We start from the raw sequence: 19,250 nt of genomic DNA, 5'->3' as shown, positions 1-19,250 counted from the left end.
TAGCAGACAATGCAATATGACCAAAGTTTAAAATGAGATAAAGGACTGAGTTAACTGGCAAGAAATCTCTTCAGAATATTGATACCCATCACTCACCACATCTAAAGGGGTTTCACTTGCAATCTGAAAGAAACAAAACAAAATGAGAACACAATTATTATTTTAAAAAAAAGGCTATACTTTTTCAGGCTTTAGATGTTTAAGAGCTGTTCTTACCAGCTCGAGACACAGACGGTGTCCATACGCAGATGCGTAATGCACTGCATTATAACCCTGATTGTCTCGGATCCCTGGGTTAGCATCGTTCCTCAGCAAATACTCCAGGCACCTTTGGTGAACAAACAAGTTTTATATTTATACAAAAGCAGTTAACAAAGACATGCGGTTAAAGCACAGTGCTGTTTCTATATGCAAATAAACAAATCCAGTCCTTCTTGTCACTTACTTTCCATCAGAGTCAGAAGCAGCAGCATAGTGCAAGGGCGTGCAGCCCCTTTTGTCCAGGTCATTCACGCTGGCTCCTGAACCCACCATAGCGAATAGGCACTGATAGTTACAGTTTGCAGCTGCATAGTGCAATGGCGTCCTGGGAAAAACACAGCATTGTTTAAAGTAAAGTAAAGGCAATGACTTAATCAATAGCTGTATTATAAAAAGAGTTATGAGGATCATTAGTATGACCACTCTTGTACTGTTAGGACTTCTCTAATAGAGTACAGACTTTCTGGAGCAAACAGCAAGCAATTAAAAGATCCTTTACAGAAAGAAGAGGCACACGACAGGCAATGTGATCCACACACCCACTTCCTATACATAAATCTGTAAAATATAGCTTGGCAGATAATCCTGACTGTTAGGCCACAGTGGCAGAATGAGACCGTTAGCTCACCTCCCAAAACTGTCTTTCTTGTTGAAATCTGCCCCTGTATTGAGGAGAAGATTGAGGCAGTCTAGATTCCTGTGGAATTAAATTAAGGTTGGAATTAGTAAGACAAGATCCAAAAAGGTTTCATTAAAGTCAGAAAAGAAAAAAAAAAAAAAAAAAAAAAAAAGAGTCAAAGCTCTGACCCTCCAGCTGCTGCAGCATGTAAACATGTCCTTCCGAAATCATCAGGAGTGTCGATATCAAAGCCTGTGAAAGACAGAGAGGTGTCAGTGCACTGACGAAGAAAGCTACTCGAGAGATTTATTGCGTAGGTGCAACCAATGCTGGGGTGGCCCATGAGTCCGGTCTAACCTTATTCCAGAGCAGTGGGTAGTCAGGGTAAGAAGGGAAGCGTGTGAAGCGATGCATAGTGCCCACTGTACAAGCCTCTACAGGTAGTGTTATGACCTAGGGTTGCTTTGGTTGTTGGTCAGGTTTAGGCTCAGCAATGTTATGTGGCAATAAAATAAAGTCAACCGAATGGAATGTACTGAATGACCAGGGTATCACATCAGTGGATTCTTTTCTCCCTTCTCTAATGGCACAGGCATATTCCAGGACTCAAACTGTGAAATAGTGGTTGTAGGAGCATGAGGAAAGATTTACAAAAATCCACATGAATTCCACAGTTGGCCAGCACATTGTGCACTAAAATCAAAGTCAAAAATCATTTTTCTTAAACAGTGTATACTAAATATGTAGTATATTGTGGGATATTAAGGAGATGCATATTACGTGAGGAATTAACTGTGGTAGAACAGTAATTATAGATCCATCAGTAATTGTGTAACGTAAAACCCGCATTGCCATCAATTACAAAAATTGGTGTGGATTTAACCACTGGTGAGAAAAGACATTCTGTTAGACAATACAAAAGTGCTGCCACATGAACCTCATTGATCATGTGGTTCTCTCCCTACGAGGCCTCATTTCTTTCCCATTTTTTTTAAAAGCAGAGTCAAGTACTGTATACAAGTGTTGAAGAGATGGCTTACCAGAGGACAGCAGTTTACGGCAGCAGTCTGAGAAGCCACTAAGAGCGGCTAAATGTAGAGGAAACATGCCATGGACACCACGCCTACAAAAAGGGCAGAAAGAACAAAGAAAACACAACATACCAGTCTGTAAAGAGCTTGACATGGGGAGCACCATAGACACACACGGTGAGGTCTTACATTAAAATGGGAATTTTATTAAATCATAAGAAGGTTTATGAGAGAGGGAGAAGGGAGGGAAATAAAAAAAGTCAAATCAATAAATAAATAAATGCTAAGCATAAAAAGGAAAAGTGTGGGTTGGAAGCAGTGTCCTGCAGGCAGGATGTCACAAAGCTGATGGGCTATGGCAGTGGCTGGCTGAGAAATTGAGCAAGTGGCAGTGTCAGCAATCATTAACTTGTCAGCAGCATGTCCACTTTGAAGTGCCAAGTGGCCAATCACCAGTCACAGGCAGCAGGCCGAAGTTGAAAGCAAAAGAGCTGACGTAGCTGACTCAGTCTGGTAGTGTCGGCAGGCCAAAATCTAAGAGTATAACAGCCAGTCGTCCAGAACTAGAGGCCTGGGAGCCGATATCTTTACTGCGTCTGAATCGCTGTAACAGCCTATAACTGAAGGCAGAAGTGCCTGGGCAGCAAACACAGTCCATTAGCGGCTGGCCCTCAGCGAGCTGCTCTGCAGTAAACAACACTAACTTTTAAACCCAAAAGGGCATACACAATAGCACTCACTACATACCACCTCTTTCTTTTATTCAGAAGGCAAAAAAGTCCAAGGCCTTCAACCCTAGCCATGTCATGTTTAGTGGCCCGCCCCCTCGCATTCCTGCTGACGGGCAGGCAGCGATGCCAGGTGAGCTCGTTATTTTCAGTTTTCAGAGAGAGGACTGAAATTCAGCCTGTCACTGGAGAATCTGTCACAGGTTACAATACGTTTATAATGTACCACCATGTTGCACTGAGTGGGTGTGAGTGGGGGGGGGGAAGTTTTTTGTAAAAATTTAAAATAGTTAAGTTAAATAATTGCAAGGCGAAAGAAAAAAACTAAGTTAGTGTATACATTTAAATGTAATTTTTCTTCCTAATAATATCAGTAGACAAATACATTCCATATACAAGAAATATGGGGTAATTACAACTATGGGGTAACACAATAATGTTTGCACTAAGTGGAGTAATAACACTTAAGACCATGAGCTAACAAGTTTAATAGCACGGAATAAATTTATTATATAATATTTAACATTTAATTACAGGTTGCAGTTCTGTCTTTGTCAAATATACACATGGGAGAGCAAGCTATGAACTTTGCCATATAAAAAAGTGGTAATAATAGTAGCCACACTGATGGAAAATTTCAAAGGCAAGTTGAGTAAATAAGGCTTCCAAAATTAACCATGGAAGCAGCCAAATTAACTCAAGAGTGCAATTATCTAATCAGTCAATCATGTGGCAGCAGAGCAGTGTATAAAATACTACAGATATGGGCCAGCAGTATCAGGTGATGCTCACAATCAGACCAAACGATCAATCAGAATGGATAAAAAAAATTGGCTGATTTAAATATTTCCTTTACTGCTGATTTTTACACAAAGAGTCTCTAGAGTTTACTCAGAATACTGCAATGAGCTTGTAGTAGCCGTTCTGCCAGCTCAGACCTGTCAGACTATTCCTCATGGACATTGCTCATTAACAAGGCATTTCTGTCTGTAGAACTGCTGTGCACTGGATGGTTTTTTTATTTTATTGTATCATTCTGAGTAAGCTCTAGAGACCGGTGTGTGTGTGTGCGCGTGTGAATCTTCAAGGAGATCAGCAGTTATATAAACACTTAAACCAGCCTCTCTGGCACCACCAATCTCGTCATGAACAAAATCACTGAGATTACATAGTTTGTCTCCATTCCGATGTTTGATATGAACATTACCCAAAGCTATTGACCTGTATCCGCATGAGTTTTTGCACAGTTTTTGAAGGTGCGGGTGTACAAGTGTTCCTAATGAAGCAGATGATGAGTGTAGTGTTCATAATAAAGTGCTTGATAGATGTACAGTCAAATTTAAATAATGGTTGTATAACCAAGGCTCTTGTTAAAGGCTGCTTACTTTGATGTGTCAGCTCCGTTGGTAATGAGTGTGTTGATGAGGAGCTCATGTCCGTATCGCGCTGCGATGTGTAGGGGGGTGTTGCCATTTTTGTCTTCACAGTCTATCTCAGCACCTGCGTACAAAACCACCAGAGAAACTCAATACTTTGTGAATGGACAGGGTTATCCATCAATCACTCACTCACTAAACTGCTTATCCTGTATAGGATCAGAGGAAACCCAGAGCCTATCCCGAGGGAGCTAATTCACTGCAGGACACACAAGCATACAAAACAAGCCTAATCTGCATGTCTTTGGGCTGTGAGAGGAACCTCACCAAGCATGAGGAGAACATGCAAACTTCACACACACAGATCTAAAGTGCGAATCAAACTAGACTGAGGGCAGAGTGTTAACCGGTAAGCCACCGTGCTGTTTGGTTACATCTTTTACTTAAACTGACAGTTTTCTCAAGTCCTTCCCAACCAAAATATATATTATATAAAAAAAGAAAAAGCTGATATCAGGAAATTATTGTTGCCTGCGCTGTGCCTATTTTACAGAGCTGATACCGTGTAATTCAATGAAGGCATTTCATTAAAAAAAATGTGTAATAAAAAAAAATTAACATGTAAAAAGTATTTATTTGCTCATAGTAACCAAGCACTCAAATTAAGCTCTGTTCTCCAGGAAAAAATTTGTAGTAAGACGTGTGATCTGCAAAACGCACCTATATGTGGGTCTTCCCCAAACTGCTGCTATAAAGTCTTGTACGCTGTCACATTGCATTTTTGTCACTAGATCTAAAAGGACTGAACATGATCTAGAATGTCAATGCCCCTGTGCATAAAGGGCGGTCCAGGAAGCTTCTGTGTAAATTCTAGAGACTGTTGTGTGTGAAAATCTCAAGAGATCAACAGTTTCTTAACATGGTGTCTGAAAAACCAGCATGTCGTGGTTAACGTCACCGAGATGGCCCGTTTCCCCCCAAATAATGAGGTTCAATGTAAATGTTGACAAAAGCTCGTGACATGTATCTGAATTATCAGGTGTCACATGGTTGGCTAATTAACTGCATGAATGTACAAGTTTACAAGTGTTTCCTAATAGACTGGATAGTAAGTATACAAATACAAGGTGTGATTTTTGGCAACGTTCGAAATTACCAAGCTTGTGTGTCTGATGGCAGAACGTCATGTTTTGATAATCTAGAAATACAATAAACCACAGAGTCTGACTTTTTGTCTTGTATATAATTATTTTTTTGTGTGTGAAAATAATTACAATTGATTTTAAACCCAATTCTTAACTGTAAAATAAAACCCAAGCCTTATTCAGGCTGTTTAAAAAGTGAGTCAAAGACAAAAGACATACAGATAAAACATTATACAGATCACTACCCACCGTTTTGAATGATTGCTTGCGATCGGGAGAATCTCCCATGAATTGCAGTCATATGCAACGGAGTTTTCCCATCTTTGCTCTAAAAGATTAAATAAATTTATTAAAAAATAAGAAAAAATGTGAAAAAGTTAGACAAAACTAAAATTCTCTTATACTGATTCCATGTGATCAGACCGTGTAAAGAAAATTACAGAGTGCAGTAAGACAGGCTTTGGCATGCATGTGATCAGAAAAATGAAGTCTGTGCAAGCCTCTGACCTTGATGTTGACATCTGCTCCATTCCCTACGAGCAGCTCAAGACACAACGCACCGTGCCTTGAGGCAGCAGTGAAGTGCAGAGGTGCGAAACCCTTCTCGTTCACCTGGTTGACGTTAGCCCCACATTCTATCAGCTCGTTCACCACCACATCCTGACCGTTATAGCAGGCTACGTGAAGCGGCGTGTTACCGTAGGCATTTGGCTCATTTATCTACAGAGAGCACAGTCACTCAGAACATTCAACAAAAATAACTATAAAGCTTACCTTAGAAAGACTTAACAACCTACTAATATAAATAAAACTAGTGCCGTCCCAAATATTTATTTAAGGTGGTTGCTTTTTAAAATGTTATAAAGTTGATAGGTTAACTCAAACAAGCAGACAACAGTTCTCTAATGTCAAACCTTGAATTTCCAGCTGTTGCTCTTATTAACACCAACCTTTATATTTTAATGCCTTTTTCATGCTAAGCATTTAATTTTATTGTAAGTCATAAGCCATTATCATGAAACTCACATCCACCCCCAGGTCTAACAGATATTTGACCACGTTGATCATCCCACTAGAGGCTGCTGCATGCAGAGGTGTGTAGGCCTTCTTATCTTTACATGTCACCTCAGCACCGTGAGACACCAACAGCTTCACCACCTCCAAATGACCTGAGAGAAGAACATTAGACACAGGAAGAGACACAGTGTCACAGTGCACACCTGAGACTTACAAATTACATACACTAAAACAAGATAACTATATGCAGGGTCAAGAAAAGAAGTTGTAAGAAAAGACCAAAAAAAACTCTTACCCATGTATGCGGCCCAGTGGATTGCCCGCCGGTCCTTTTTATCAAACGCATTAATGTTCGCTCCTCTGGAAAGCAGTAATCTTACCATCTGAAAACAAGGGTATACTCCATTATCTATACTGTAATTACAGCACATGCAGTCAAAATGTCCGAATGGGCGGGGGGGTGGGGGGGGGGGGGGGGGGATGGGAGGAAATTTATGAAGGCAAGTGCACACTGACCTCAAGGTGGCCGCTAAAGGCAGCATGGTGCAGCGCTGTGCGGCCTGCCCGGTCCGACACGTTCACATTACTCAGCAAAGGCACCAGAGCCTCAGCACAGCGCACTGCTTTGTTAGCCGCGGCGACATGCAGTGGCGTCTGCCAGTTCTTATCCCGTGCATTTACGTCAGCAGAGTGCTTCAAAAGCACCTGCACCGCCTCCTGCAGAGAGGATGCGGAGAAACACACGACAACTTGCCTTAATTAAAGAAGGTACAGTTTGCACTATAAGCACAACACAATGTTTAGAAACTGTGAAGGAAAATTTTCAAAAGGCATTACCTCACTGCATGAGGCTACTGCTCGATGCAGAGGAGTCAACCACTTATTGTCTTTGGCATTTACTCTCGCCCCTACAGAAAGACAATGTCACCACTGAGCAAAGAAAACTCAAAGAAAACGTATGGTAATTAATGAGACATGGATAAGAAAGAAAAAAAAAAAAAAAAAAAGAAAACACACTACAGAGAAACATTGCTTGTACTTTCTTCAACAGAGTGTAGTTATGTTGCATTTACCTGATAAAATCAGGAGCTCTATGATTTCAGAATCTCCTAGATAGGCAGCAGCATGAAGTGGAGTCCTTTTCTCATTATCCTACAGTATAGAGGATAAATAAAATAAAATAAAAAAAAGTCATAAAAAATCTTTATTAGAAGGAACACATTTTGAATGAAACAGTTAAACAAAGATATTTAAAATGTACTAATAGTAAAAAATGAGATTCTCTTTTGGTCTAGTTATTTATTAATCAAGTTTTGTAAAGAAATATCCTTACAATGTTTAATTTTGAAGATTTTCAATGCTCAGTGCTCAATGTATTTGAAGGTTTGTTTTTAATGCACGGCTTGTTCGTTATTTTTCAGTTCACATTCCATATAGTCCATAAATAATTCTCTAATCTAAGAATTGTAATTTCAGTTCATAATTAGGCACAAAGGATGCTTGATCAAAACCTTACCTGCACATTTACATCCTCCTTCTTGAATATGAGCGACCGTACCTCATCGGGGTCAACGTTGAAAATAGCTTTAAGCAGGGGAGGCTGAAATGAGAGAAAGTAATTAGCAAGTAAAAAAAAAAAAAAAAAACTTTTAAAGATTTTGTAGATTATATTTTCTGCAAACATTACAATATGCTTAACACATAAAAAAAAATAATTAAAAAAAATCAGTGACTCTAAAGCCACATTAAAAACAAAAAAAGCAAACAATTTGCAAACTCCTTCGCATGACTGGGCATTTTTGCTAAAAGACAGATGGTGGTGCATTTGGCATTTGGTTTATTTACCATTACATACATAAATATATGTGCAATATTGTGTGCAATACCACAGATATTTATTTAACTTATTTAATAAAATCCCACACCCCACTCTATTTGGTGTTAACCTTTTCCTTAAAAAAAAAAAAAATAAAATCCAACTCCATGTGGTGTTAACTTTTTTTTTTTTTTTTTTTGTCGTTTTGTTTTGTCTTGTCATTGTTCTGGGGTCCGTTCTTCGTACGTGGCTTGACACATCCGAGATGAATCGACACATCTAAGATGAGATCATCGTGCCAAGAATTAAGCTGGTTCTTCGAGCACACCTGTTGTTGACGATTAGTATAGCTGGATTGAGTTGTCTAGGATTATTGCGGGTTCGTGCGTTGGTTTAAAAGGTGATATGCATCGACAGTAGAAACACTGATCACAACCCCTTTGATTGGTTGAAGAAATGGCAAAAAAGCATGTTTTTTTTGTGTTATGGACTGAAATGCCCCCCTACATAATTGCTTTCAAATATTATATTAGAACATAAATTCATAGGTTAATGGTTTACAAATTACATGAGACAATAAAAATTTTTTTATATTATTTTTCAAATACAATATGTATACTTTTATACTGTTTGTTATAATAAAATTAGTTTTAACCAATTTATCATTATAAAAAATATTTATTTTTATTATATATAATTATTTATTTGCATATGCATGACAAACCCCTAAAAAATAAATGTGTTACAAAATAAACATTATACAAGAATTTGTATTAATGGTCTTGATGGCTGTCACGTGCCTAGGGTTTATCATAATTATAATATAATATTTGATATTAATAAACCTATGAATTTATGTTCTAATATAATATTTGATAGCGATTATATATTAGTATATATGCAAGATACTTTTCTTTTTCTACGTGAGTCAGTGCACGTCAGTCGTGCTCCTTAACTAATCAGATGTGACCTCGCCATTTTAACCAATCATAACCCGGCAGGAGCGCAGCCCAAATTCTGTTTACATGAAATAAACCTGCTACCGAGCTGGTTCAAGCTTACGGACATGTTGCTAAGACAGCAAATGCGAGAAGCGCATCGAAGAACGAAACAATCTGAGATCAGGACAAATCCAAAACAATCAAATCCAGCTAACTGAGTTAGCGATGCACGAAGATCTGGAGTTCTGTCACTAAAACAAATTCCTTTTACGTGCAAGCATACTTGGCAATAAACTCTGATTCCGATTTATTTAAAACAGTATTTATTAGAGATGGGAAAATCGATTTAGTCACATTACATCTGGCAATACATGAATCGGCAAACTGGCTCCAAAAGAGTTATAAAGTTTATATATAAAATATTAATTATAGTTATTATTTATATATAGGATTGCCTTTATGTGGTAAAATGTCATCACCCTGCGATAACCTGGAAGGTGGCGGCTCTAAACTATTCACACATTTCAGGAGATACAGCAAATTATTTGCTAATTTAGTTCAGAACTGTAACAAAAAAAGAAAAAAAATCTGGATATTTAGAAACTAGGTACACAAGATCGCAAAATAAATCAAATTACCGACTAAGTATCGTGATATATTGTGTGATCCCAGTCCTCCTATTTATTTGGAGTGTAATAAAATAAAAACTGCAATAAAAGGAAAAAACCTGAAGATGTTTTGAGGTGAAGAAAGTCACTGGTTGAATTATGTAAAATTACATGTAAAAATTTTTTTTGTCCTTTACAGCCATACTCCCTTGCCTTCCCTATCAAAAGACCAATACTACTGAAGTACAATATGACTAGAGCCAAGTTCAACTTGTGATTGTGTTCTTTATGAGGATTATCAGGGAAAAATCAAGTTAAGCAGTAAGGGAGTACTCGGTATTGCCCACATTGTTTCATTTGTTAAATAAAAACGGCAGGAAAAATAATATACAAAAAATATAGAATTAAAAGAAGGGGCACTAACTTTTGAACATGACTGTATCTACTGAACTGATGTGTTTAAATAGTTGTTGAGTATCTTTATATTCCCAGCCAATGGGAAGAACACAGCGGGAAGAGCGTAACTGCTAATGTGACAAACATAATGCTAATCAATATAGATTTCTTATCATTGATCTTTAAATGCTCCTTTGCACTTCTGTTTCAATCAGCGTTCTTTGCTCCTACATGAGACAAGATTTCCAAGGAAACATGAACTTATGTTTACATTTTCAGAGAGATAATATCCTGTGTGATTTCTGCTTGCACCAGTGCAAACACAGCACTGTGGTCAGTTTGATACAGGAACCTTACTCAGACACTATTTTTCTTTTAGCATGTTCTCCCTGTTAGTCTGGTTCATTTAGATCAATGAGAACACAGCCGTTCCAGACTCAGGAACCATGCCCGGGTCCGCATAAACAGGTGGTTTTGGGCACAAACTGAATCAGATACGGAAGCCAATCGTACCTGAACACGAGAGTGGGCCGCTGTTTAGACGTGACCTCATCAGTGCAATCTCCGAAATCTGTGTATATAGCATGTGCCAATTTCATCCTTTGACCTACACAGCCATAGCTGATATCATAGAAAGGCGTGCGAGAGCGTTCCTCTTGACATTTTTTCCCCCTGAGACTTCAATAATATTCGGCATAGTATGAAGGTTAAGTTAACTGTTTCCTTTTTCTCGCGTGTTTAATGGTGACGCACAAACCAAGTGGATGCGTACTGCATGATGGGGAGTGGGAGCAATTGTTAATAAGCAATAATCGTTAATAAAAGTTAATAAGACAAATCAATCGTGCCTAATGTGAACGATGCGCATAAACTGCACCTGGGTTTGAATGAGTGTGAATGACCCTAAATGAGTAACTCCAATAGCTATGGATGTAAAGAGATGAGTAGGTGAGGAAATAAAAGTGAAAGAGTTAACAGTCCACATTCTAGCTAAGGTACTGCAGTCTTACATGTTTACTGCTGCATATTTATTAGTTATATTCATTCCCACTTAGCACTCCTGGATAGATTTCAAATCTGAGAGAAACCCTAGCGCAGCTTTAACGTTGAATGTCAACAAGCTCATCTGAAACAGTCCAGAAAATCTATACAGTAATTATGAGGCGCTAGCCTAAGTGGTCCTGGCAGAAAGAACAATAGCCGTTCCTGCCAACAACTTCTTATTTATCACAGAAGCATGTTGTATAGTCAGCCAACTTCTGCAAACGCAGCTCTGACGCAGCACACTGGTGGCGCGAGTGCTTGGATGAGTACTCGGGTACACAGGTCCAACAGAGCTGTGATAATGTCAGCAAAACCTGCTTTTCTAAACGGGCTGCATAATACAGCTTTGTTAATCCGCTTAAAACATGAATGAGTACAATAAGAAAACTATAAACCTCAATACAGAATGGAGGGATTAACCGTTTTAGACTGGACATAACTGCTTATGCACTGCCTCGCTTTGTTGTTCACTTCCTGACCATTGTTCTCAAAGTCTTTCATTTTTAGATCATAGTATTAGACAAGCCTCCCTGTTTGTGGATCTGCTTTTTGTTTACTGTGGAACATTACGTTAACATTAACAAACGGATTTGGATGGGATTAATAATTAACTCCAGTGTTGACATGTGGGAAGAAACAGCAGGATCAAACCAACAAAACTGATGCTAATATTTAACAGTAAACAAGCCTGTTTGCAAAGCCATTGCAAATATGCACTCTGACAGTGCTTACACAAGAGCCTGTTTTTATTATTACTACGAGGGGCAAGTCAAACCATGACTTTTGATGGTGGAAAACAACAGAACACAGATATGAAAGTAAAAACTACTTTATTTCTCTATATGATCCCCTGCTACACTAAATGCAATTATCCTAGTGTTTCAGTAGTGCTTGGGGTAGTACGTTCTCAATTGATCGGACTGTCTGTTACATTTATAAAACATCGGCTACCCAGGAACTCCTTTAATGCCCCAGACATGAGGAAATTTCCTGGAACAAGGTCAGGGCTGTATGGGGGATATGGCAATAATGCCCAGCTGAGTTCCTGTAATGTGCAAGTGGTGTTTAAGAATGAGTACAGTTTGTCCCACAGACCAATCTGCAAGATGAAGACAAGCTATCTGTCCATTTTCAGGGATCAGGCGTTCCGCTCACCGTCTGTTCAGAGGAATGAGTGGGTATGGACTCCTTTAAATTATTTGCAACACATGTTTTACTGTGGCTAAGAGTGTCAACACCATGCTGTGCTTAAAGTCATCTTTAAAGGTCATTCGCTTTATGGCTTCATTTTATCAAGTCCCAGTTTGAAAGCTCTGTACAATTCTATCAGGGAAGCAACACCGTACCTGTGAACAAACAGATCTTCCTTCATTTGTGTTCTGGTGTCATGTCCCCAGTCTGGCCTAAAGTCATGGGTAAGGTCAGCTGTTTGCCAAAATTAAATTGCAGAACACAGTAATTGTTCAATACACAAAATGTATTAAGCATGTTCTGATAAAAACATAAATGAACAACACAGGGCTGAAGCATCGGCACCCTGTAAAGTGGAAATACCAGCTTTCACTCACACAAGGGAAAACACAAACAAGCTCTTTTTTTTCCTTGCAAAACCAGACTATTTAAAGAGCTTGTTGAACAGGATTTCCGCACACAGTCTATAGATGACTTAAACAAAAAGCTGGTTTACAGCAAATTGCCATTAATGAGAAAGGATTCTGCTAAAGCTTATCTCTGAAGGCAAACGACTCACTGGCCACTAAGATTAAACCTACCACGGCTTGCTTTCAGCGGTTTTCACTTTTAGGATTTCATTGTTAGTATTGACATTAAATCTGCTATACACTCATAGCATTCATTGTCCTAAACTAAAAAATGTCACTAGAGTGTATCAGATCCTATAAGGGCCTAAAAGTAAGAGGAACAGGAGGATTTGTTGCAGAGAGATAATCAATCCCAGAGACCTTATTGCCTCCGTCTGTCACATTTCCATCTTTTGGCATACATAGGGACGTGAACACTCATGTATGTACAGATTCAGTTTTTAGCCCAATCTATTTAAGTAGTCTTTAATTAAATGAAACTAATTAAATAATGTCCAGAAAAGTAATTTAGGAGTAACTGGAGCTCTGCCTGTTTGGAAAGATAAAAAAAAAAACAGCCTCATCAGGAAGCTGGTTAAGAAGATGAGACTATATAAAGCTTCATACTACATACATGTTTACATAATCTGGAATTCCAGTTAAACTACAGCATATTGTGCCATACTGTTGTGTTACCATCTTGTTTGCTAACTGGAATTTACTTAGGGATCAATAAAGTCTATTTATCTCACTCACTCACTCATCTTCTATACCGCTTTATCCTGCATTCAGGGTCACAGGGGAAGACCCTAAATGCAGGATAATGCAGGATGGAGCCTATCCCAGGAGGCTTAGGGCATGAGATGGGGTACACCCTGGACTGGGAGCTAATACATCGCAGGGAACGCACACATACACTCACTCACACTCTATGGGCAATTTGGGAACGCCAATTAGCCTAACCTGCATGTCTTTTTTTATGATATGCATGTCTATTTTTTTATATAAAATAGTCTTGCCATATTTAACCCTTTGTTTGGGACTATTGAATAAATCCACATTTAATATAGTGTTATTGCCTTCATTAATATTCTAAAGCTATAGAAAGAATAAGTAACTGTATACACTGTGTACCCAGGAGTTTGAAGATACCTAACCATCACACTCATATGTGCTTGCTGAACAGCCCAGTCCAGGTTTAGTCGTGCTTTGCTATACTCTTCTAGGCAGATATTTAAAGGCTGCAACTTGTGTTCATTCAGCTACAAGTTCGTGTGTAAAAAGAACTGGACAGACCCTAGGTCGTCAATTTTTGTTCTGATAAGCGGGCCTGAAACTCAAATTCTTCAAAAGGTGGAGAGGACACTGTCTAACCTTTGGTCAATCTACAAGTGGGCAGAATGAACGGAGCCTGGCTGTTGTCTGAAAACCGCCTACATATGTCAGTTATCATCCACAATCTAGTGAGCTTAGCTTAAGTTTGGCTAAAATGCTATGGTGGCTATGTTTACAGTATTTATATCCAACGCAGTTGATTGAGTATCAGTCATACTCCATATATCGTCCCGTATCGACTCCTACTTTTTTGTGGTACGTTAAACTACAATGATTTCAGTTATCTGGTTAGCAGACAACTAGCGGTCTGATATTCAAAATGCAGCTCTCTCACAAATTGGCCATGAGCCTAATCATGTGTTACATTACTGTATAATATATAATTAGATCATTTACATAAAAATTCACCTCCACATACAGTTGTCATGAACAGAACATCTAGCGATTCAAACCAAAATGTTTTTTTTTTGTATCAGGCTGTAAACAAGTTTATTACTGTTGTAAAGTTGGCCATTTTAACATGGGGCTCTGTGGGGAGGCAGACCCCACTGGACATTTGAGGAGCTGCATGTTTTGGCAGCTCTGAGTTGGCTTCCTTTTTCAGAACCGGAGGTTGCCCCTTGGCAAGGAAGTCTGGAGTGCAGTTGGTATTGCAACTCAATCCAAATGTGTTCAGTGGGGATCAGCTTAGTTATCTGTGCAGGTCACTCAAGTTCATTCACTCCAAGTTTGGCAAACCTTGTGTATGTGTGTGTGTCATATACACATACTTACATATAGGGTATTGCTTTGTACACAGGTACACAGGGCTATTGTGCTGGAACAGGTTTGGACTGCATAGTTCCAGTAAAGGGAAATTATAATTTCACATGCAAGTTTGTGGCAACAATTTTACGGAACAATTATATATGGGTGTGATGGTGAGGTGTCCACAAATTTTTAGTCATATGTGTTTATATTGATAACATTGACAATTTGAGTGACCACACTTACAAAAATCAGGTTAAGTTAAGCTGAATGTCAATGATAACCAAGTGCAAACAGCTCTAGAGAAATGCTACATTTAACACCATACAAAGGCCTTCTTATTAGTGAGCTAAACGCCGTTCATGCCAGTCCTGGTTGTTAGGATTGAGCTGAAGATGTAGCCAAAGCTCTAGCTGAGATCAGCACATGTTTAAAAAGACTCCATTAGTGCAGGCTGCCAGTGCTAAGCTGAAACAAAGTAGGGTTTTGTCACACGCAAGCCCCAACCCTCCTACGTGCAGAGGAGATTTTCGGTGCCTTTTTAAAAGCGCTGATCACGTTTCTGTCTCCCTGGAGGAGCTCCACTAGCTATAAGTATCACCATGGTGAAGGTACTTCAGTGGCTCTTCAGGCTGTCATTGTACCCTGTCTGGTGCAAACACGTGTGCACACAAACAACACCAGGCTTTGATACACTTAGATATCTAGTTCGTCCACTTCACTATCACATTTTTTAACCTTTGCAAGTGAAAGCAAAGAAACAACTACACAATTATTTGTCAAGATCTGAGGAAGCAAAAGGGATGGTAAAAAATTTATTTAAAAAAAAAAACAAAAACAAATGTTAAGTTGATGCCAAGTATAGATGTAATTTTTTTTTTTATCAGCTCAATGCACAAAATCACTCAGATACGCTTTAAGAGCTTTACTTAATGTTCAAACCAACCATCACAATGGGAAAAGTGTGATCTCCATGACTTTGACACAGTTGTTGGTGACAGTGCATACAGTGCATACACTGAACTGGGCACCTAAGCTACCTTGTGTTTTTCCAATCTTTAACCGTCCAGTTTCAGTGAGATGTGTCCCTTGGGGCCTTGGTTTCTTTATTCAAAAATGTGTTTCTGCTCACCATGGTTGTAAACAGTGGTCAGCTGACTTAATGTAGCTTTACTGTAAATTCAAATCAGCTTATTCACTTTACTGTGACCTTTACCATCAACAAGCATTTCTCACTCTGATTGGACCCTGTTTCATGTAAACTATAGAGACTGTTGTTTCCCAGGAATTCCTGAAATACACAAACAAGCCTGCCGGGCACCAACGACCATGCCGTGGTCACAAAGTCAATGACGTCACATTTATTTCCACATTCTGATGTTTGATGTGAACATTAAACTAGCCGAGGCTTTTGAACTGTGTGTGTAAGATTTCCTTATTTCACTGAATACTAAACTGAAATCATGTTAACATTTAATTTATGTAATTACATTTTAATATGTGAAAGTATGTTCTATAAATTAAAATGTTGACCATCTATACACACACACACACAAGTTGCCGTTTTATATATAGATAAACCTGTCCTGTTGGCCATCTTATTACAGTAGGTGTATTTAAAATAGGAGAGCATGCTAATTTGCTGAAATATAGTTACTGATGCTCACTATAGCTCCATTGCTGTAACAATGAACCGTCTGTCAGCCCTGTCTATGGCACCCATCAACGGAAAGACCAATAAATAAATGGATGGATAGCTTAATTAATCCCAGTGGAATATTCACAAAGGACTACCAGTATCAGTCAGACATTGTTTTGCTGCTGGATTACTGTTAGTAGTAAAGGAAGTAGTGCCAGATGATGTCGGATTGATATGAGTGAACAAGGCATTATAATGTTCTTGCAAATTTGTTTCATATCAGTAAAATGAGCAGTCAGTTTCCCATTTTGCATGTTCTCACAGATGCAGGATTAGCCTACCCAATGTCAAGATTAGTCACAGTGTTTGACTTAAACTGTTAATTTTTTTATTCAGGAAATCCTTTGTACCGAGAGCCAGTCAGTTTTTTAAACACCTCTCTACAAAAGCATGTGAACGTAGACTGAAAGATCTAGGCCTAAGGCTCTTCTGCTACATATATTATGATGTTGCCTGCATAACTCTCCCATCTCGTAGATTCAGGGTCTGCTCACTTACCCTCAGGATTACATATTATGCTATGCTTAGAACTAGTCACTTGCCACTTTTATGCTGTTTTTTTTTCATCATACAAGTACTAATATTTGCACTGCTGTCACTTTATCATAAATACAATTGCACATCAAGGGTTGAGCTGCAATTTCATATTTTTTATTATTATTAATTTATTAATTATATTAATTATATTAAAGTCTTTATACAAGTATGTAGTTCATTTAGAGTTACCAGCCTCAAAAACTACAAATTAACGGCATCTTAGATTAGAGCCGTTATGAACGCTTTACAGAGCATAATTAGCAGATGCATCTCAATAACAACTGTTCAATGGAGATTAATGGAGCATATTTTTCTCTATAAAAAATAATCAGTAAAGACCATGGAATTATAAGGCGTGCCCAAACCTTTGACTGGTAGTGTAGTAGACCACTTTAGTGCTGGCAGGTAATCCATTGTATAATACACATACAGTATATGTAATCTGTATACACAAACTGGTAGTTTAGGATTGCACTAATAACTCGGATAAGCTCTGACATTATCCTGTGTCTACTCACTATATGCAGTATAGTAGAGATAGTGGGGAAAAAAGAAAAATATTGAAAAATTGTATCCCTGGTGATTCCTTTCTCACCTATAATGTGTGCAATCATATCTACAAGCCTGCCCCTGCGTTACTGTCAATCATCATGTAGTATATTCTTATTATTTTGCAATGTTTTTCCCACGTTAATGTGCAGTTTTCAGATTCCCACCTGACTGTGCTATTGTAAACAGTGTACTATAAGATTTTTGTTTTTCCTGTAAATCGACCGTCTTTTTCAATGTGATTTTAACCTATTTGTAATATTCTTCTACACCTTCGCTTGTGTTGTGTTATAATCTGTGAACCGGCTGCTGTAACGTTACAATTTACGATTAATAAAGTTATCTACCTATCCATCCTCAATGATACTGGATGTCTGTATTGTTCTCATTTCTTCAATGTCCATCTGTGACTCCCTAGAACACTCTGTATATCCTAATACACTCGACTACCTCCAAGTCATGTAGAACCATGATACTTTTAGTTTAGTTACTCATCAATGTAAATGTTTAAAGTTGAACACTCCCAAAAGCAAGCAATGACACTGGGGTTTTACGCACTTTAACATCACTTCTATGCCTGATACATAAGCTGGATCAGGTAGAAGGGAGTTGATAAAAGTGTGTACAGCCACAGGTTGTGTAGGATCCCACCTGCCTACGTAGAAAGTGGACCTGAATGTTCATTATGAACTGTCCCTGAGTGCATATTCAGCTCTGAGTAATTAGAAAGTTACAGATCAGATATTAAATGTTAGCTGAAATCGTGTGAGGAAAAATCAAAGTTGAAAAGGATCGAAGCTGAGATCCGGGATCCACCCAGCTCCTGACTGTCCACATGAAAGAGAGAATCTCACTGCTGAGCTTGAGCTCGACATGGCTGGTGTTAAAGAGCTGAACAGAAGAGTAAGGCTAATGTTACTTTGACAGATCAGACGTCCAATCCTGAATGGAGTATACTGAACAAACCTAGAGCTCACCTATAAAGTAAATTATATATCACGCATCACTACTACGTGACCCAACTATTAATTGTATCACTAGACTTTTCCTCGTGACCTGTTAGGGTACCATCGTGGCTTGCGTAAGAAATTAGCCAAGCTAGCTGAGTAGAGCTAGCACAGCTGGGGGCGACCCAATACTCCATGAAGCACGCTAACTTAGCCACATTAGCGCATGAGCTAGCTCACAGCTCAGTCACATCATACAGCGTTCCACGGTTATACCGCTCCATAAAGTTTTATACGATAAGCAAAAGTGATAAACCACTCACAGGCCAAAGTTACAGAATGAACAGCTTGACTGCTAACTGGTTAGAATGCTATGCTTCCAGCTAGCGCTGGTTTGGAGGTAAGCTAGGCTGGTTTGTAGCTGGCTAAGTATTTCAGGCATCACTCACCTGGTCTCTAATTTTGAGAACCACCATTTTCCGTCACTAAGGCTCTCGGGAAAATAATATCTTCTTTGTCCAACCCCTCAATGAGGACTGTAGTTATCCGCGTAACTTTAAAACTTCCAACAGGTCAGACATTTCCTCTAGTTAGCTACTAAAGCACAGGGGTAAGGAAACTCCATAACATTACCGCCACTACGGCGCAGCAAAAACGCGAGCGTTGATTGGCTAGACAGACACTATGATTGGACTAAGGGGGCGTTTGATTGGTTAGAAATAGCTTCGCTCTTCTTAAAAGCTCGGGTCAGTCAAAATGTGGAGGCATTTACAATGTGGAGTAGAGTTACGAAACGTGTGTCCTGTGTAATGCCCAGATGTGTCTGTTTTATTTTTCTTGTTTTTCTTTTATTCTTAATAATATAATTGACACT

The 19,250-nt window shown here is 38.8% G+C and overlaps 1 protein-coding gene across 1 annotated transcript in view; it reads right to left on the bottom strand.

Annotated features, from left to right (window-relative positions):
- ankrd28b (ankyrin repeat domain 28b) overlaps positions 1-19,005 on the bottom strand; it is a 28,521-nt gene extending 9,516 nt beyond the window's left edge. Inside the window, exons 1-16 of the mRNA XM_053494541.1 lie at positions 18,826-19,005; positions 7,694-7,777; positions 7,251-7,329; positions 7,015-7,085; positions 6,694-6,894; positions 6,473-6,560; positions 6,187-6,329; positions 5,668-5,880; positions 5,410-5,488; positions 4,025-4,139; positions 1,921-2,003; positions 1,069-1,132; positions 890-958; positions 446-586; positions 217-328; positions 97-123 (exon numbers count right to left, since the gene is read on the bottom strand). Of these exons, the coding sequence (XP_053350516.1) occupies positions 97-123; positions 217-328; positions 446-586; positions 890-958; positions 1,069-1,132; positions 1,921-2,003; positions 4,025-4,139; positions 5,410-5,488; positions 5,668-5,880; positions 6,187-6,329; positions 6,473-6,560; positions 6,694-6,894; positions 7,015-7,085; positions 7,251-7,329; positions 7,694-7,777; positions 18,826-18,852 (1,596 nt within the window). The 5' untranslated portion in view covers positions 18,853-19,005. The remainder of the gene's footprint in view (positions 1-96; positions 124-216; positions 329-445; positions 587-889; positions 959-1,068; positions 1,133-1,920; positions 2,004-4,024; positions 4,140-5,409; positions 5,489-5,667; positions 5,881-6,186; positions 6,330-6,472; positions 6,561-6,693; positions 6,895-7,014; positions 7,086-7,250; positions 7,330-7,693; positions 7,778-18,825) is intronic.
- Between the last annotated feature and the right edge of the window lie 245 nt (positions 19,006-19,250).

The sequence above is a fragment of the Clarias gariepinus genome, chromosome 4 (assembly GCF_024256425.1).
Source record: "Clarias gariepinus isolate MV-2021 ecotype Netherlands chromosome 4, CGAR_prim_01v2, whole genome shotgun sequence".
Classification (NCBI taxonomy): domain Eukaryota; kingdom Metazoa; phylum Chordata; class Actinopteri; order Siluriformes; family Clariidae; genus Clarias; species Clarias gariepinus.
This window is presented reverse-complemented; position numbering and strand designations above follow the sequence as displayed.